The sequence below is a fragment of the Hyperolius riggenbachi genome, chromosome 1, assembly GCF_040937935.1.
Source record: "Hyperolius riggenbachi isolate aHypRig1 chromosome 1, aHypRig1.pri, whole genome shotgun sequence".
Classification (NCBI taxonomy): Eukaryota; Metazoa; Chordata; class Amphibia; order Anura; family Hyperoliidae; genus Hyperolius; species Hyperolius riggenbachi.
In genome coordinates this window covers 371,472,272-371,491,314 of record NC_090646.1, presented here as the reverse complement: position 1 = coordinate 371,491,314, position 19,043 = coordinate 371,472,272, and the positions used below count along the sequence as shown (strand labels likewise).

Sequence of the window (19,043 nt, the reverse complement as noted above, 5' to 3'; positions counted from 1 at the left end):
TCTAATCTTTTGTTTTTATACCTCCTGATTTTTACTTTTTTCCTGTGTAAAAATAGTGGTCATCCTGCATATTACTCCCTAGACTGTACTTAGATGTTTCTGTCAGTGTCAGACCCTTGATGCATATTATAGACAGAATTCCTGATACCTGATTACTGTGATTTGATATTATGGTTTATATCACTATGTGCTTTTATACTTTGAGTGCACACAGCTATATATATATATGTGTTTAGCAGCAGTCATTCTGACATACTGTATGGGTGTACTAATATTGCTTATTGTTTACAGGGACTGTCATTGTGTGAGTTAGAAAGCAAATTGTAATGATGAACTTTTACATCCATAGGGAAAAAAGTCTGATATCTTTTCTCTTGAGGCACCTGACTACTTATTTTGTCTGGAGGCATTTTATTTGGATACTTATCACTATTGATTATTTTATCTAAAAGCATGTGACTACTTGATACATTTATCCAGAGGCATGTGACTACTGAATTCTGTTATCTATAGATGTGTGTGTATACGTAATTGTTTTATCTAACAGCATGTGGACACATAACTCTTGAATCTTGCTGCACATGGCTACTTATTTCTTGTATCTAGGGAGGCCCTGGCTACTCTATGGAACTGCTTTTGCTGGTAAAAAGGTGTGTGTGTGTGTGTGTGTGTGTGTGTGTGTGTGTGTGTGTGTGTGTGTGTGTGTGTGTGTGTGTGTGTGTGTGTGTGTGTGTGTGTGTGTGTGTGGGGGGGGGGGGGGGGGGGGGGGGCGGCTGGTGATTGCTGGCCTAGGGCGGTAAATGGTACAAATCCGGCCCTGCATATACTGGGCATATATACCTCTGGCTACATATACTGGGCATATATACCTCTGGCTACATATACTGGGGACATATATACCTCTGGCTACATATACTGGGCACATATATACCTCTGGCTACATATACTGGGCACATATACCCCTGGCTACATATACTGGGGACATATATACCTCTAGCTACATATACCCCTGGCTACATATACTGGGCATATATACCTCTGGCTACATATACTGGGCACATATATCCCTGGCTACATATACTGGGCACATATATCCCTGGCTACATGTACTGGGCACATATAACCCTGACTACATATACTGGGGACACTGGCTGTTTTTCATTATGTGCATTTACTGGTGAAACGCTGACTTTTACTATGTGCATTTACTGGTGAAACGCTGACTTTTACTATGTGCATTTACTGGTGAAACGCTGACTTTTACTATGTGCATTTACTGGTGAAAAGCTGACTTTTACTATGTGCATTTACTGGTGAAAAGCTGTCTTATGTGCATTTACTGGTGAAAAGCTGTCTTATGTGCATTTACTGGTGAAAAGCTGTCTTATGTGCATTTACTGGTGAAAAGCTGTCTTATGTGCATTTACTGGTGAAAAGCTGTCATTATGTGTAAGTAAGGACATTAGCTAGTATAACTACATTAGTTAGCCCCACCCACATGACATCATGGCCACGCCCATTTTTAAAATTTCCTGGAACATGTTGCCCCCTACCCATTTTTGACTGCCCCCTCATATGTGCCAGTCTAGAACCGGCCCTGTACCCCTGCCTACATATACTGGGCACATATACCCCTGGCTACCTGTTCTGGGGACAGCTCTACCCCTGGCTACCTGTTCTGGGGACAGCTCTACCCCTGGCTACCTGTTCTGGGGACAGCTCTACCCCTGGCTACCTGTTCTGGGGACAGCTCTACCCCTGGCTACCTGTTCTGGGGACAGCTCTACCCCTGGCTACCTGTTCTGGGGACAGCTCTACCCCTGGCTACCTGTTCTGGGGACAGCTCTACCCCTGGCTACCTGTTCTGGGGACAGCTCTACCCCTGGCTACCTGTTCTGGGGACAGCTCTACCCCTGGCTACCTGTTCTGGGGACAGCTCTACCCCTGGCTACCTGTTCTGGGGACAGCTCTACCCCTGGACACCTGTTCTGGGGACAGCTCTACCCCTGGACACCTGTTCTGGGGACAGCTCTACCCCTGGACACCTGTTCTGGGGACAGCTCTACCCCTGGCCACCTGTTCTGGGGACAGCTCTACCCCTGGCCACCTATAGACCTGGCTACTTATACTGGGTGTGGGAATGTTGGGGTGGAGGGTCCTGGAGAAATGTTTGGATGGGAGGTCCGAAGGCCGTGGGGTTGGAAGGTCGTGGGGGGGGGGGGGGGGGGGCATAATTTTTTTTTGCTATGGGGCCCAGTCACTTCTGGCTACGCCCCTGCCAAGGCGCACCCCCTTGCTGTCTCCAAAGAATAAGAAGAGTCGACTGCAGTATGCCAAAAGTCAGGTGGACAAACCACAAACGTTTTGGGATAGTGTAACAAAATTAGAACGATTTGGGCCCATGGATCAACGCTATGTTTGGAGGAGGAAAAACAAGGCCTATGAAGAAAAGAACACCTTGCCTACTGTGAAGCATGGCGGGGGGGGGGGGGGGGGGGGGTCAATCATGCTTTGGGGCTGTTTTGCTTCGGCAGGTACAGGGAAGCTTCAGCGTGTGCAAGGTACAATGAATTCTCTTCAGTACCAGGAGATATTGGATTAAAATGTGATGCAGTCCGTCACAAACCTGAGGCTTGGGAGATGTTGGATCTTTCAACAGGACAATGATCCCAAGCATACCTCCAAGTCCACTAGAGCATGGTTGCAGATTAAAGGCTGGAACATTTTGGAGTGGCCATCGCAGTCACCAGACTTAAATCCGATTGAGAACCTCTGGTGGGACTTAAAAAAGCAGTTGCAGTGCGCAAGCCTAAGAATGTGACTGAACTGGAGGCTTTTGCCCATGAAGAATGGGCTAAGATACCCGTAGATCGCTGCAAGACACTTGTGTCAAGCTATGCTTCACGTTTAAAAGCTGTTATAACTGGAAAAGGATGTTGTACTAAGTACTAAGAATGAATGTCACTTGGGGGTTGAATAAAACGGATAATGATGTGAGCACAGAAAAGACGTGTGGTTATTTCATTATAAATGTTATGTTATATTTGTCTGACTTACAAGTGATTCTTTGATTTAATTGTAAACAAGATGACTGAAATGATCAAAATCAATGTCAAACTGGCCAAAACACTCAATTTCAGTGGGGGTTGAATAATTTTGAACACAACTGTACTTCAGAGCTGGAATTATTAACATGTCAGACACCTCACCATCGAGAAGTGAAATATTGGCTCTGAGTGAACACAATGCAATATTCCCAAAAACCCACCTGGGGATGATTTTTCCAGACATCATAGACAATCCTCAGGGTATGAATCTTCCCTTCTTCACTGTCAGTTAAAGCTTTCAATACATCATGAAATCTGGAAACAAAGTAGACATCGATGTGATGTGAGAAAACAAAAAGTACACACTAAACGCATTATTCATTGAAGATCATTCTCCTTACTTTGCAAGTGCACTGAATGAGTGACTAAATGATTTACAAGCCAGGTTCAGCAGAGACTGCATAAATATTTCAATTTTCAATGGATTATAGCTGACTCCCTCATCTGAAAGGAAAAACAAAATATACTCACAGTTGCAATAATCACACCATTGTGCTCATCTGTACAATATGCCCCTGTCCATCATTATTAATATATAGATTACATACTCACCATCATCATCATCTTGATTTGGATTTGATACATCTTTTAAAATATTAAAGACGTCTTCACTCACAGCCTTATTTTTTATGGAATTGGTTAAATTAATAGCAACAGCATATCCAGGTAGAGCACCTGAAAAACAGAAACAATCTTCAGCAAACTCACGTACATTCTCCATCGTGTCTTTCAGTTACTATACTGGAAGCCCTCCTTAGCATCCCTCTAGGCCAGGGAAGGAAAGAAGCAGCAAGTGTGCTCCAACCCATATAAGAGAGTTTACAATTGAACATCACCCTATCAAGCAGCTCCCTAAAGAAACAATCAAAATGTGTTGTCGTCAAGTCTTCCTTGTTCCATTTAAGAAATATAGCGAAAATGAAACACCTTATCCCAGCTGAAGACCTACCTCCCCTGGTTCATGCATTTGTATCCTCCCACATAGACTACTGCAACGCCCTGTTCATCAGATCTACAGATAAAGTTCTGTGCCCCTTACAACTAGTACAGAATGCTGCAGCCAGACTCCTGGCCAATGCCCCTCGCAGATCACACATCACCCCAGTACTGCAAACTCTTCACTGGTTGCCAGTAAAATGGAGAATCAATTTTAAGATCTGCCTGCTGACATTCAAGGCTCTACACCACATGAGACCCAAATACATAGCGGATCTATTGGAACTTTATGCCCCGCCACGCACCCTCCGCTATGCCAACAAGATGAAGCTGGTTATTCCCAGGATACACTTAACATTTGGTGCTCGGGCCTTTTCCTATGCAGCCCCTACTCTATGGAACTCACTTCCACAATCAGCACGAGAGGCTCCTTTCTCTGGACAGCTCTATAAAAAAAAAAAAAAAAAAAAAAAAAAAAGCTAAAAACTCACCTCTTTTCCCTAGCCTTTGAGACTGCATAATGCAGGGTCACAGCGCTTTAAATCCCCAGGGAGAAAAGCGCTATAAAAATGTTATTGTTAACTCTCACTAACCAGTTTAAAATCAGAACAAGGGACAAGACTAAACAGTGACTGACTAAGCATTACCTGGTACTCATACTGTGCTGTGTGATCTGGTTTTTTTTGTATTCCTGTATTGTCATATTGCTGTGTGTCACCCCTAAATATTGTCTGTAACCTAAATTAATGTTCAGCGCTGCGTAATATGTTGGTGCTTTATAAATACAATAAATAATAATAATAATAATCACCACCACAAGGGATTAAAAAAAAAAAAAATGTACCTTAGTTCATGACAATAAGTCAAGACTAAAGCCTTAGACGGTATTGTATATTAAGTAAAGATATGTACACACGTGCAACTTAATGCACAACCAACCACATAACTTGTCGTTTGCATGACCATTACATATACACACGCTGGCTAACTAAACAACCAAATCATTAATAATTCAAAAAAGCAAGTTGTTTAAACAACTTGTACACACGTGGCCAACCTGCCCGATAGTTGGTCAGCAGATCCACCAGTTGGATCAGGCAAATCGCCTGTTATCAGTTGGTTGTCTAGTCGTTTGTTGCCTGTACACACTCCCAACCCATCATCCAACAGACAAGTTGGAACAATAGTTGGGCAGATTGTCTGCATGTGTGTACGAGCCTTTAGATGGTTTAGTAATGGGGTAAATGTTCTCCTTCCTTATCACTCCCAACAGTCTACAACTACAAGTGCCAGGGGCATAGCTGCTGACAGGCGTTTGTTTGGAGTCTATTTATAGTGCTAATACTCCTTCCATCCGTGTCTCAAATTAAATGTGCAGGGTAATGTATTCTCAGCAACTGAGTCCAAAGAGTCCACATGTGGAAGTTGCTGTTACAGGGTAATTAAGAGGCTTTCTGGGGTACTAGGGAAATGAGGGCCAATTTAGAATCATCAGTACATTAATTTAGAATACTTTATAAGTACTGGACATGCAGCTAAGCCAGCAAATTAAATAAAGGGCATCTCTTTTTCCTTGCTTATGTTAAATACAATTATTTTCCTTTATCATAGATAACAGTTACTTTTCTTTTTTCCCCTCTTTTTTTGAACAAAGATTTTTATTTGGGATCAATGTCAGTTACAGTCAGGAACATAAAAAAAACTCTTACACAGTGGAAAGTCATAAATGTAACATGAACAATGCAATTATGTTGTTGACATGCAAGTCTTAAGTTTTTCATTTTTATATGCCCTATAACAATTGTCTATCAACCAACAACATACTCATATACGGTAACGCATTTACAGCAAGGAAGTCCGTACACCTACATGCCATGCTCAATCTTCCCATGTATGCTTTCCATGTAATTCAAAGTGTTCATAGTATTCAAACAGCATACAGTTGCTTTTCTAACAACTAATGTGATTTTAGTTACCAGTCCTTTTAAAGCTTGATTTCTCGAACGAATAGAAAAAAATCTCAATACACAACAAATTTTAACAAAAGCAGAAGACCAAGCACTTACTGCTGCTTTCATCCCCATACTTGAAAACGCACTTTGGTTCTGGTGGATACAAGGCAGAAAAAGATGCAGGCACAATGTCCAATATCCGCTGATGGTAAGAAAGCCTAGGAAACGATACACAGCTCAGGAAATTTTTTTGATAAACCCACAAGGCAATACGTTAATCAAAAGTAATGTGCTATAAAATCAATACTAACTGATTTATACCAGGATTCTGTAAAGGTATCTATACATGGATGTTGCCTGGAAAGATCGTTCATGATCACTTTGTGCAACAATTTTTCACTGCTCTGTGAACAGATTAGCTGTTTAGCTTTTGGCGAGGCAACTCAATTCTGTTCTATGGAGAGGAGAAGAATGATGTTGCACTGCAGCTCAGTGGGAATTACAATAAACGTTGTGCCAACGGGTCCTTGCATGCATAATCACGTCACCTTCCATGTCTACTGCCATGATCCGTCAGGTACAAGTGCAACTGCACTGAAAATCATGCATGCCGGCAATTGCAATTCAGGAATTCAGGCATACCCGCCGGAAACTACGCATCGTACAGCCTCATGCGGATATTCTTCCGCATGCAACGCACACGTGGCTCACCAGCGTCCGGTCTTCTCCCGCTCCGACTCCTCCGCAGGCGGCAAGGAAAGCCATGCCTTCTACACTTGCTCCACCACTTTCGGCTGAGAAAGGTAGGCAACCCCATAGACACAATCCAGTGTGAGGCGAAGGCTAGGCGACCTCAGTACCATCGCCTCAGCCACCCTAGGAACTGACACCTGCAGCCCAGCACACAGGCTCAATCCCAAGGGGAGATGCCGACCTGCCTGGATGCAGGAACAAACAGCACTGAGGGTGGACTAACCATTTAATTCTTTTATAGGGGAAGTGCTGTCTGTTCCTGCGTCTGGGAGGGGCGACATTTCACCTTGCCCTGAAGGATTGTGGGGAAAAAACTATTTACAAGTAAATCGCTGTGGTGTTGTGATCACCAAGACAGGCCTGATCGGATTTTCGGATCGGAACATAGTGGAAAAGGGCCCTTACTTGGCAGATCATTGTAGGGAAGTCTACGGACACTGGAGACGGTTGTCGCAAGCTAAATTTTCACCTGAAACAGTCACTATTTCAGGCGACAGAAGTATTCAGTCTCGGACACCGAGGTCCTGCAGCGAAGCTTACAATTCTGTGGATGTGTTCCACTTATTGACCAAATGAGTTAATCTTCCCTGATCTCTCATTTATCTAAAAACATATAGGAAAGATGGTGAATCTTTGGTGAATAGGTGAATTGGGTGAATAGGCAGCTCAGCAAAGTGGATGGCAGCACTCTACCAAATGATGTGCTCCTATCTTCAGCATACATGCAGCACTTCTGGTTTGTAACACTATGCAGAAAGTTCCCCATTATGTCTGACATGGTATTTCCTAGTGTCCCACTTACCAGAGACCCAAGCCTTCTGACAGCACATTGCAGAAAAAGAAACCTCAGAGGACATCTCAGGGGCTGAAAGATTGAGGATTTGGTTTACTTATGTAAACCTTGAAAATATTTAACGTTGGCAGGGATTCACTTTTAAAGGCGAGGGCCAACCAAATTGTTTTAGAACCTTTGATAAACGCCATGTAATGTAACATACAATTTCATGAGGAGCTGCTAATCCTTGTAGATTCCCACAGTACTCAACATTCACAAAGCCGATCTGCACAATAGGTGTGCTAGGGCAAATGATAATATGCAGAGGGAAAACCACCAGTTAGCCCTATTGGACTAACTGGTGGTTCTCTTCTCACAGTACTTGATATATATCAGACTTCAAACTTTTTTTTACTTGTTGATGTATTCTTAGGGTATGGTAAGTCTAACTCAGTGTGGACCTATGATGGACTTAGATGGTTCTTTTTCTCATCAATTTTAATTTCTGAGTTACAAAATAAATCATATATAAAACATAATATGCGTATTTACTCACTAAAATCATAAGGGGATGTCTACATACAATAAGGGTTTATCCCTAATAAATGTATGTGTTTTAAGGGGTGTTTTTGATTATGTTATTAATACCATACTTTGTAAAAGGTTAATACATTAAATAGAAAAAGGGACTCCATGAGGTGATAAAGAAAAATGCACCTACCTCATGCACTTCTCTAGAACTTCCCGAACAAACTGTGGTTTAGGTCTATCTAGATCCTGGGCAAGACAATCAGCCCTGTAACAAACAGGATAAAACGATTTGTTAAATGGAAATGAAAAAACAAAAATGAGCTAAGCATTTGTTAGGTCATTATTATTTTCTATTTTGATGTACAAACAGAAGTACAGGTACTGTATACAGAAATGTTGAAGTTCAATGAAAGCAAATATGTATAAACACTTCAGCATATTCAAGATTTGACTACAAAGGTAACAGAAGAGTTTCATGTACCTGTTTATGAGAAATGCCAAGTAGGGTCATGGTCAACTCCCACCAAAATTTCTGTCCTTATACATGAGCTGAGTTAGCTGACAGTTGCCATAACAACCATAGTGTTACTATATTCTTCATTATAGAAGAAATGCCATCTCACCAAACAGCATTTCAACTTGAAGTTTCTAGTTAAACTTAAATCTGGTGCAGCAAAATATAACTTACTAAAAGATGTTTACGGAGAGAATTAGGAGTTAACCACCTGAGCGGTCTGGACGAGCTCAGCTCGTCCAACACCGCCGGAGTCTGCCGCTCAGGCCCTGCTGGGCCGATTTTAATGAAATAAAAAGCAGCACACGCAGCCGGCACTTTGCCAGCCGCGTGTGCTGCCTGATCGCCGCTGCAGCGCGGCGATCCGCCGCGTGCAGCGGCGAAAGAGGGTCCCCCCAGCCGCCCGAGCCCAGCGTAGCCGGAACAAACTGTTCCGGCCAGCGCTAAGGGCTGGATCGGAGGCGGCTGACGTCCATGACGTCACTCTGCTCGTCGCCATGGCGACGAGGTAAGCAAAACACGGAAGGCCGCTCATTGCGGCCTTCCGTGTTACTTCTGGCCGCCGGAGGCGATCGGAAGAACGCCTCCGGAGCGCCCTCTAGTGGGCTTTCATGCAGCTAACTTTCAGTTGGCTGCATGGAATAGTTTTTTTTTTTTATTTTAAAAAAACCCTCCCGCAGCCGTCCTGGCGATTTAATCAGAACGCCAGGGTGGTTTAATACTGGCCTTTGGCACAGATATCTTACATAGGTTGAAAAACAAAACAAAAAGGACATCCGTCCAAGTTCAACCGGGAGAAAACAAAAACAAAAAAACACCACCATCCTAAACTGGGTCTCACTCAAATCTCAGGATCGCCCTAAACTCCAGAGCCTTGGACGATTGGAGTTGGATCCAATTTAAATACTTCATTTTGTCTCAGGGCACTAAGTTGGAAGGGTGTAGGACTCAGATTTGAACAGACATGTATGGTGGAGGGTCCGATACACTCTTTGGCCCTCTCCCTTTTAAATGAAGCAGAGCGACCGTCGTCAGATGGTGGAAAAAAAAAATCTCACATAAGCTCTCAATTTCATCTAGGAGCCAGGAGGCAGGCTATAAAATCTTTACCACGTGGTACTTGACCCCCCCATCTAGACTCCATCAGATGTTCCCAGGTGCCTCTCCTCTCTGTTGGAGATGTGGGTAGGCGACAGGTATATTACTTCAAAATTTTGGACCTGCAGTACGGTTACCCAGTTCTGGGCAGGTGTGAGGGATTTGATGCACGTAGTGACTAATTTTCTTCCTCCAGACTCAAAAGCCCTTTTTCATTTGCTGCACCATAATTCATGGTCCATCAAGAAATATAAGAAAGCCTTAAGTAGGCACTAGATCAATGCCACCAAAGTACTGATTGCACTGCACTGGAACTCTGCAGAGCCCCCCCTCAGTGCAAGAGTGGTTCCGGGAGATTGACAAGATGCAAAAAAAAAAAAATGGACGATCCTACCACCACCATGCAGGGAAAGCAAGAGCAATTTTGGAAAACTTGGTTCGGTTAGTTTGAATTTCAAGAGACTATGCGGTACGCTGACTTCACAGCTGCTTAGAACTGATGCAGGGGCCACATTTGCATGGCTGAGGTGGGGCCATTGGCTCCTCTTCCCCCAGGAATTGAGACAGTTTAGTCAGTGGTGCTCAGATGTTGCCTGTGTTAGCCCTTCTTGTTCTCCTCTCCATTTCCTTTTTTCAAACTTTTCATCTCCTATGACGTTTCTTTTTCTCACTTTTTATGTGTGGCATTTTGGAAAAATCTCTGATTATGGCAGTATGGATACCTACAGTATATACCGTATTTTCCGGCGTATAAGACGCACTTTTTCTCCCCAAAAAATGGGGAGAAAAAGTCCCTGCGTCTTATACGGCAAAGGCAGGGAATCCCCGACTTACGGACGCCCGCCGATACAAACCGCCGACCCGACGCCATCGGGTATTCCCTGCCTTGCCGCTGTGAGTCCTCCCCGCTTGCCTCCACCTCCCCCTGTGTCGCCGGGTCACCCCCCCTGTGTCGCCGGGTCCCCCTCTGTGAGAAGCGGCAGCGTCAGAAGCTTACCTCCTCCATCTTGCCCGCGGCGATTGAAGACCTCCGGCTCCTGTGGGCGGCTTCCTCTAGTGCCGGCTTGTAATGACGCGTCATCAATGACGCGTCATCAATGACGCGTCATCAATGACGCGTCATTACAAGCCGGCACTAGAGGAAGCCGCCCACAGGTGCCGGAGGCCTTCAGTCGCCGCGGGCAAGATGGAGGAGGTAAGCTTCTGACGCTGCCGCTTCTCACAGAGGGGGGGACCCGGCGACAGAGGGGGGGACCCAGCGACAGAGGGGGGGGACCCAGCGACAGAGGGGGGGGACCCAGCGACAGAGGGGGGGGACCCAGCGACAGAGGGGGGGGACCCAGCGACAGAGGGGGGGGAGGACTCACAGTGGGATACACAGTGAGGAGGGCACTCGGGAGGACACTCGGGGGGCCAGGAGCACTTTGGGAAGACACTTGGGGGGGACAGGAGGACACTTGGGGGGGACAGGAGCACATTTGGGAGGACACTGGGGGACACTTGGGGGGCAGGAGGACACTTGGGGGTACAGGAGGACACTTGGGAGGGACAGGAGGACACTTGGGGAGACAGGACACTTGGGGGGACAGGACACTTGGGAGGACAGGAGGACACTTGGGGGGGACAAGAGCACATTTGGGAGGACACTGGGGGACACTTGGGGGTACAGGAGGACACTTGGGGGTACAGGAGGACACTTGGGGGGGACAGGAGGACACTTGGGGGGGACAGGAGGACACTTGGGGGGACAGGACACTTGGGGGGACAGGAGGACACTTGGGGGGGACAGGAGGACACTTGGGGGTACAGGAGGACACTTGGGGGGGACAGGAGGACACTTGGGGGGGACAGGAGGACACTTGGGGGGGACAGGAGGACACTTGGGGGGACAGGAGGACACTTGGGGGGGACAGGAGGACACTTGGGGGGGACAGGAGGACACTTGGGGGGGACAGGAGGACACTTGGGAGGGACAGGAGGACACTTGGGGGTACAGCACTGACACATGGGGGTACAGCACTGACACATGGGGGTACAGGAGGACAACTGGGGGTGACAGGACACCTGGGGGAGACATGGGGACACAGGAGGGCACCATTTGGGGGAGGTCATGTACAAGACGCTCCTGAAATATGGACGCACCAGGTTTAGTTTATATTTTTTTTTCCCTGGTTTTTGCCCTCTAAACCTGGGTGCGTCTTATATGCCGGAGCGTCTTATACGGCGCGAAATACGGTAGTTCCAATTATCCTGTTAAAGGGATACTGTAGGGGGGTCAGGGGAAAATGAGCTGAACTTACCCGGGGCTTCTAATGGTCCCCCGCAGACACCCTGTACCCGCGCAGCCACTCACCAATGCTCCAGCCCCGCCTCCAGTTCACTTCTGGAATTTCTGACTTTAAAGTCAGAAAACCACTGTGCCTGCGTTGCCGTGTCCTCGATCCCGCTGATGTCATCAGGAGTGTACTGCGCAGACACAGACCATACTGGGCGTGCGCTGTGCGCTCTTGATGATATCAGCGGGATCGAGGACACGGCAACGCAGGCGCAGTGGTTTTCTGACTTTAAAGTCAGAAATTCCAGAAGTGAACTGGAGGCGGGGCCGGAGCATCGGTGAGTGGCTATGCCAACACAGGATGTCTGTGGGGGACCATTAGAAGCCCCGGGTAAGTTCAACTCATTTTCCCCTGACCCCCCTACAGTATCCCTTTAAGGCTTGTATGGCTAGAGTGCACAGGTTTATAATTCCTTACAGGCCCTGGGCTACTAACTTAAAGAGAATCTGTAAAAAAAAACAAAAAAACCCCCACAAAAGTAAACATACCAGTGCGTTAGGGGACATCTCCTATTCCCCAGTCACAATTTTGCAGCTCCCCGCCACATTAAAAGTAGTCAAAAACTGTTTTAAAAAGTTTGTTTATAAACAAACAAAATGGCCACCAAAACAGGAAGTAGGTTGATGTACAGTATGTCCATACATAGAAAATACAACCATACACAAGCAGGCTGTATACAGCCTTCCTTTTGAATCTCAAGAGATCATTTGTGTGTTTACCTTCTATCCCCCTGCAGCTATCACCCACTGAAGAGTGACAGGCTGATTGTTTCCCCCTGCAGACAGCTCTGTGTCTAATTCCTCAGAATGTGACAGCCCAGCTTCTTTCACAGCCTTATGCTGGATACACACTGTGCGTTCCCACACTCGATTTCCCGCTTAATTCCCGGCCGCTCTATTATTTCCAACATGTCTGATTCGCATTTCGATGGATTGTTAGGTCAAGTCGGCATACTTTACATGAGAATCGACCTATCATCGAACCGTGATCGGAAATAATCGATCGGCGGGGGGGGGGGGGGGGGATTTTAATTAAGATAACTAATGTAACTTAAAGAGACTCTGAAGCGAGAATAAATCTCGCTTCAGAGCTCATAAATAGCAGGGGCACGTGTGCCCCTGCTAAAACGCCGCTATCCCGCGGCTAAACGGGGGTCCCTTCACCCCCAACCCACCCCCCGCAAAAGTGTGTCGTGAAAAAGTCGCTGGCTGTCTCTTCCTGGAGGCAGGGCTAACGGCTGCAGCCCTGCCTCCAGTCGCGTCTGTCAGCGGCGCATCGCCGCCTCTCCCCCGCCCCTCTCAGTGAAGGAAGACTGAGAGGGGCGGGGGAGAGGCGGAGATACGCGCTGACAGACGCGCGTGGGGCAGGGCTGCGGCGGTTAGCCCTGCCCCAACCAGGAAGCGCTCCCCCGGTGTATCGAGGGGGATTTGGGGGTGAAGGGACCCCCGTTAAGCCGCGCTATAGCGGCGTTTTAGCAGGGGCAAACATGCCCCTGCTATTTATGAGGTCTGAAGCGAGATTTATTCTCGCTTCAGACTCTCTTTAATGACAGTATGTTTGTTTAGGCTGAAGTTCCCCTTTAAGCTTACCTCTTATGATATGGCAGAATTTATAGTGGGGGCTACTACAGGGCTGCTATGGCCCTTGGAGGTATATTCTGGTTTCTGATTATCTACTTTATCCACAACAGATGAAAGAGGTTATATTATACTGTGATACATCGAGTGGCACTGCTTGCCAACCCGACCTGTACATGCTGTTAATTCTTTCCATGTTATTATGAGGTGTATTTCATCTTACCTTTTTATGTTTTGACTGTCTTAACCACTTCATCCCAAAGCGGTTTTTACCCTAATGGACAGTGCTCATCCCTTTCATTTGCCAATAGCTTAATCACTACTAATCGCAATGAAATGATCTATATCTTGTTTTTTTTTTTTCACCACCAATTTGGGCTTTTAGGGGTTGATATTTGTTTTCAGTAATTACTTTATTTTCTATGCATTTTAAAGGGAAAAACAAGGAAAAAATACACTATTTCTCCAATTTCATCCCCTATAGTTTTAATATTAAACACTGCTACTGTGCATAAAACCCACACATTTTATCTGCCTATTTGTCCTGGTTATCACAAGATTTTGATTATGTCCCTAGTACAAAGTATGGTGACAATATAGTATTTGGAAATAAAAGGTATCTTATTTTGGTGGGGTTTTTTTTCACTATTTTCACGTGCACGGGGATGCACGTGCGGACGCACGCAGCAGCAACACTGACTTCATGGAGCCATTACGAGGCTCTAGCAGGACGTTTTTATAAGGCAGGTTGTCATAAAGTGGTTAAAAATTTGTAAAAATAATAATTAAAAAAAACAAAACACCACCATGCTAAACCTGGAATCATATCCCAATTGATTAAGGTAAAGGCGAGAAACATTACAAGACCTGGGCCAATTAGCCTTAAAAAGGGAAAAATTCCTTCCAGATGGAAGACAGATAAATCCCTGGATCAACTCCCGGGAATTACCTAATAATTATGCCCTTCAATGCAAGGAAAGCATTCAAGCCCTCTTTAAAGAGACACTGAAGCGAAAAAATGATGATATTATGATTTGTATGTGTAGCACAGCTAAGAAATAAAATATTAAGATCAGATACATCAGTGTAATTGTTTCCAGTACAGGAAGAGTTGAGAAACTCCAGTTGTTATCTCTATGCAAACAACCCATTAAGCTCTCCGACTAAAGGCCCATACACACGTCGGATTTTTCTGGACGGGTCGTTTGAACGTCCCGTCGTTCGCATGCGGAATCAGACGTATGTACGGACTATCGTTCGCGTGATAAGAGTGGTTTCCAGCGGATCGCTGGAAACCAGTCTTATCACCCGAACGATAGTCTGTACACACGTCGGATTTGACGTGCGAACGACTGAACGTTCAAACGCCGGGTCGTTCAGAAAAATCCGACGTGTGTATGGGCCTTTTGTTAGTCCTGGAGAGGGCAGTTATCTGAATTTTATTATCTCAACTGTTCCTGGACTATTTACTTTTCCTCTGCTAGAGGAGAGGTCATTACTTCACAGACTGCTCTGAAAGACTCATTTTGAGTGCTGAGTGTTGTGTAATCTGCACATAATATAGAATAATGCAATGTTAGAAAAAACACTATATACCTAAAAAATAAAAGTATGAGAATATTTTCTTTGCTGCTTATCTTCTAGTAATTATTCATAGTACACAACCAATTCACTATATCATATTTTTTTTTCCGCTTCAGTGTCTCTTTAAATGAAGATATATAGAGTTTGTAAGAACTACTTCTGGAGGTAAGATATTCCAGATTTTAACTCAGTGTGAAGGACCCCTTTCTAAATATAGGGCAAAAACTTTTTTCCTCCATACACAAATCATGTCCCCTTGTCAGTTGTACAAACCTAGGGACAAAAAGCTACTCTGTCAAGCTTTTGTATTGCTATCTAATGTATTTATACATGTTTATCACGTTACCTCTCAGTCGCCTTTTTTCCAAGCTAAATAAGCCCAGTGTGTTGAACCTTTCTTGTTAAGTGAGATCTTCCATCCCTCTGATTAACATAGTTGCCCGTCTTTGTACCCGTTCTAGAAGGTCAATGTGCTTTCTATAGTGCAGTGCATAAAACTGTATTCCATACTCCAGACGTGGCATCACACGCGATTTATACGGAGGGAGTAGTATACTAGCACGTCCAGATATTTCCTGTTGTATGCACCCCAGAATTGTATTTGCTTTAGCTACCACTGCTTGATATTGTACACGATTACTTGTCATCAACCAGTATTTTGTAGTAGTCCTTCAAGTCTGATGCTCCCAGCTATATGCCATTTATTTTATTTATTCTGTAATGGTTGAGAAACCATGGCAGAGTGCCCCTGTGGTACTACCGGTATTGTATTGTGATACAGGTGTGATGTTGAAGGATGTTAAAGTGTTTTATTTATAGCACATGTACCTTTACAGTGTATTAACTAAGCACAAGCAGCGTCAGTAGAAAGTAATTAGCCCACCGTGGGCTTATTCCCAATTTTTTTTCACTCGAGGGGCATTTTTAACATTGTTAGGAGTGGTCTAATGCCTGGTACACAACATGCAATTTCCTATCAGATCATTGGGTCAAAACTATAAATTCGGACAGGTCCGATCTGATTTCTGATCAATTTAGTACAGAATTGATTAGAAAAACGATCAGAAATCATATCGGACCTATTGGAAATTATCAATACTACTCAATAATCTGACTGGAAAGTGCATGGTGTGTACCAGTCATAAAGCAGAGAGAAGTTGGCAATTTACCAATAAAACAGATTATATTATGTTAAATGCACTTACCAATCTTCCCAGTTCCATCGGAACTGAAAGTTGCTAAGGTGGTGAGAAAACCAATTTACGAACCTGGAGAAAAACAGAGGAAGGCTTTCAAAGACTATTTTTACAGACCAGATACATTTCTCATTGGAATTTAAAGTCCTATTTTACCCACCCATAATGTTTGTTAGAAAAGGTGAGTCACTACGTAATTACACAATTTTCAAGTTAGATGCAGCTGCTCCAGAGAACTCCTGTTTAGAAAAGTCAGTCAGGTGACCCAGAGCAAAAATATTGAGAGTGTGCTGCTTCCTCAGCACAAAACCTTAATTTACTGGATAGTGTAATGGTTAAGGGCTCTGCCTCTGACACAGGACACCTGAGTTCGTATCTCGGCCCTGCCTGTTCAGTAAGCCAGCACCTACTCAGTAGGAGACCTTAGGCATGTCTCCCTAACACTGCTACTGCGTCCTAGTGGCTGCAGCTCTGGCGCTTTGAGTCCGCCAGGAGAAAAGCGCGATGTAAAATATTCTGAGCTTGATTTAACCTCCCCCAGTTCCTCCTGCTGCTCTCTCTTGTGGCAAGGGTGGGCTAGGTCAGGTCTGTGCTCAGAGGCAATCACTAGCTAATGTCCCTTTGATTACATCATGTGGATATGACTAAACAGTGTGAAGAGATTAAACTGCTCGCAGATCTGCTATTATTTCAGCCAAGCAGCTTATGATAATGGCACAGAAGGACAGCTTGGTGAACCCAGCCAGGTTAAAAAAAAAAAAATTATGCAAAAAAAAAAAAAAAAAAAAATAGTTTGTGTGACATGTACAAAAGTTTTGTGCGTTGTAAATTATGACAAGTTTCACATTACAAGCATTGAAAAAACTAGGGCTTAACATTCAACAATTTAGAGGACATGCATGTTTAGGAAGGAATCTGGTCACCATCACCAACTAAAACACATGTACATAATGACAATACATTATATTGTTATACCAATTGAAAATGGTTACCTGTCAACACAAATTGTATTCATGGTGTCTAGTCGAGTGTACAGCATCTCAGTAGCTTGAGCAAGCTATTAAGGTCGATTTAAGGATTATAAACATATGAAACACAATAGAAATATTTAGCCATTACAGGAAGGGGAACTTAATTATATAATAATATACTTTTATTGAGGACAAACTGCATATTAGGGTTATACACAAGGGCACTGGTCTGAGGTGACCAAAACTAGTCTATACAAATGCTACCAAGCTTCTGGCAAGAACGGGATTGAGAATAAGTGAACTGTAAAAGTTAAACCTATCTGGGAATTGGAATTCCCATTCATAAATTAAAGACCTGTCACTTTTCACGCATACTGGGCTAAGGTCAATTTGGTATTTACGACTGGTTAGAATTATCTGGCTGCAGTTCACCTTTCACTTCACGTCATTCTTGAAATAGGGCCATTTACTGACAAGCAGTGCCAGACCAAGTTGGTCAAGAATAGAGTACTCTACCTTATCCATTTATTTATAACCAGCTTGGAAACAATAAGCTGGGTTTTTAATTTTCTACCTTATAAACTATTATAGTCTTTGACTATAGTGAATATATCTCACAGAAACTGGATGAAGTGTTTAAAACTGTACACTGAAAAGCATAGTCGTGGGCTGCAAATACGTTTGAATATTTAATTTTGTTGGGTGCCTCCTACGGTATCTAATACCACCCATGCCCGATTACTGCTGTTCAAGAGTTCCAGAGGTGCTGCCCACCTTGCAGCTGTAATGAATGAGAAAGGAGTGAGGAAAAGGGCCCAAGAGAAAAGGGAGGGGGTCCAGAAATGGATGCAAACCAGCCAGTGCTTTTTTTTTAAGCGACACTTGCAATTTACACACACAATGAGGAAAATGTGAATTTAGAGATCACTTCTCTTGATTTCCTCCTCTTTTAAAAGCAACGGCTTTGTTCTTTCCACAAGCAAAGAACTCTGCTGTACACCAGATAAGGTGGGTCGAACTTTGTTCTGAACAGACCTGATCAGGATTTGAGCTGTAAATAAACTTTACCCTACTTTCTCTCATCGGCCTGGTGCACACCAAAAACCGCTAGCAGATCCGCAATATGCTAGCAGATTTTGAAACGCTTTTTCTTTTTCTGCAGTGTTTCAGCTAGCGTTACGGTTTTGTGTAGCGGTTTTGGTGTAGTAGATTTCATGTATTGTTACAGTAAAGCTGTTACTGAACAGCTACTGTAACAAAAAACGCCTGGCAAACCGCTCTGAAGTGCAGTTTTTCAGAGCGGTTTGCGGTTTTCCTATACTTAACATTGAGGCAGAAACGCCTCCGCAATCCAAAATCTGCAGCAGCCCGGGAGTATGCGTTTCTGCAAAACGCCTCCCGCTCTGGTGTGCACTAGCCCATTGAAATACATTACCCAAGCGGATCCGCACCCGCAAGCGGATCTCAAACCGCAGCCGAAATGCTCTGGTGTGCACTAGGCCATCTAGTCGGTTAGTGGTTTCTTCTGTTTCTTAGGCACAGCATATTAGTGGTCATGACTTAAGAAGTAAAACACAGATTTCAGAAAAGAACCACAGGCATACTATACTAACATCTGCTGGATAACAAATTACTCCAGCCCACCAGGGGTGAAAGGCGACGACCAAAACTTTGAAGAGAGAGAGAGCATACTAAACTCATCTGGTGTTTGTT

General features: G+C 44.4%; 2 protein-coding genes across 3 annotated transcripts in view; one reads left to right on the top strand and one right to left on the bottom strand.

Moving 5' to 3' along the window:
- TSTD2 (thiosulfate sulfurtransferase like domain containing 2) overlaps positions 1–19,043 on the top strand; it is a 131,613-nt gene that overhangs the window by 8,336 nt on the left and 104,234 nt on the right. The gene's annotated exons all lie outside the window — the stretch shown is intronic.
- The window catches only part of NCBP1 (nuclear cap binding protein subunit 1), a 67,235-nt gene that overhangs the window by 12,508 nt on the left and 35,684 nt on the right, over positions 1–19,043 (bottom strand). Inside the window, exons 12-18 of the mRNA XM_068234319.1 lie at positions 17,352–17,416; positions 16,369–16,431; positions 8,245–8,319; positions 6,110–6,213; positions 3,660–3,782; positions 3,449–3,551; positions 3,269–3,362 (exon numbers count right to left, since the gene is read on the bottom strand). Coding sequence (XP_068090420.1) covers positions 3,269–3,362; positions 3,449–3,551; positions 3,660–3,782; positions 6,110–6,213; positions 8,245–8,319; positions 16,369–16,431; positions 17,352–17,416 — 627 coding nt within the window. The remainder of the gene's footprint in view (positions 1–3,268; positions 3,363–3,448; positions 3,552–3,659; positions 3,783–6,109; positions 6,214–8,244; positions 8,320–16,368; positions 16,432–17,351; positions 17,417–19,043) is intronic.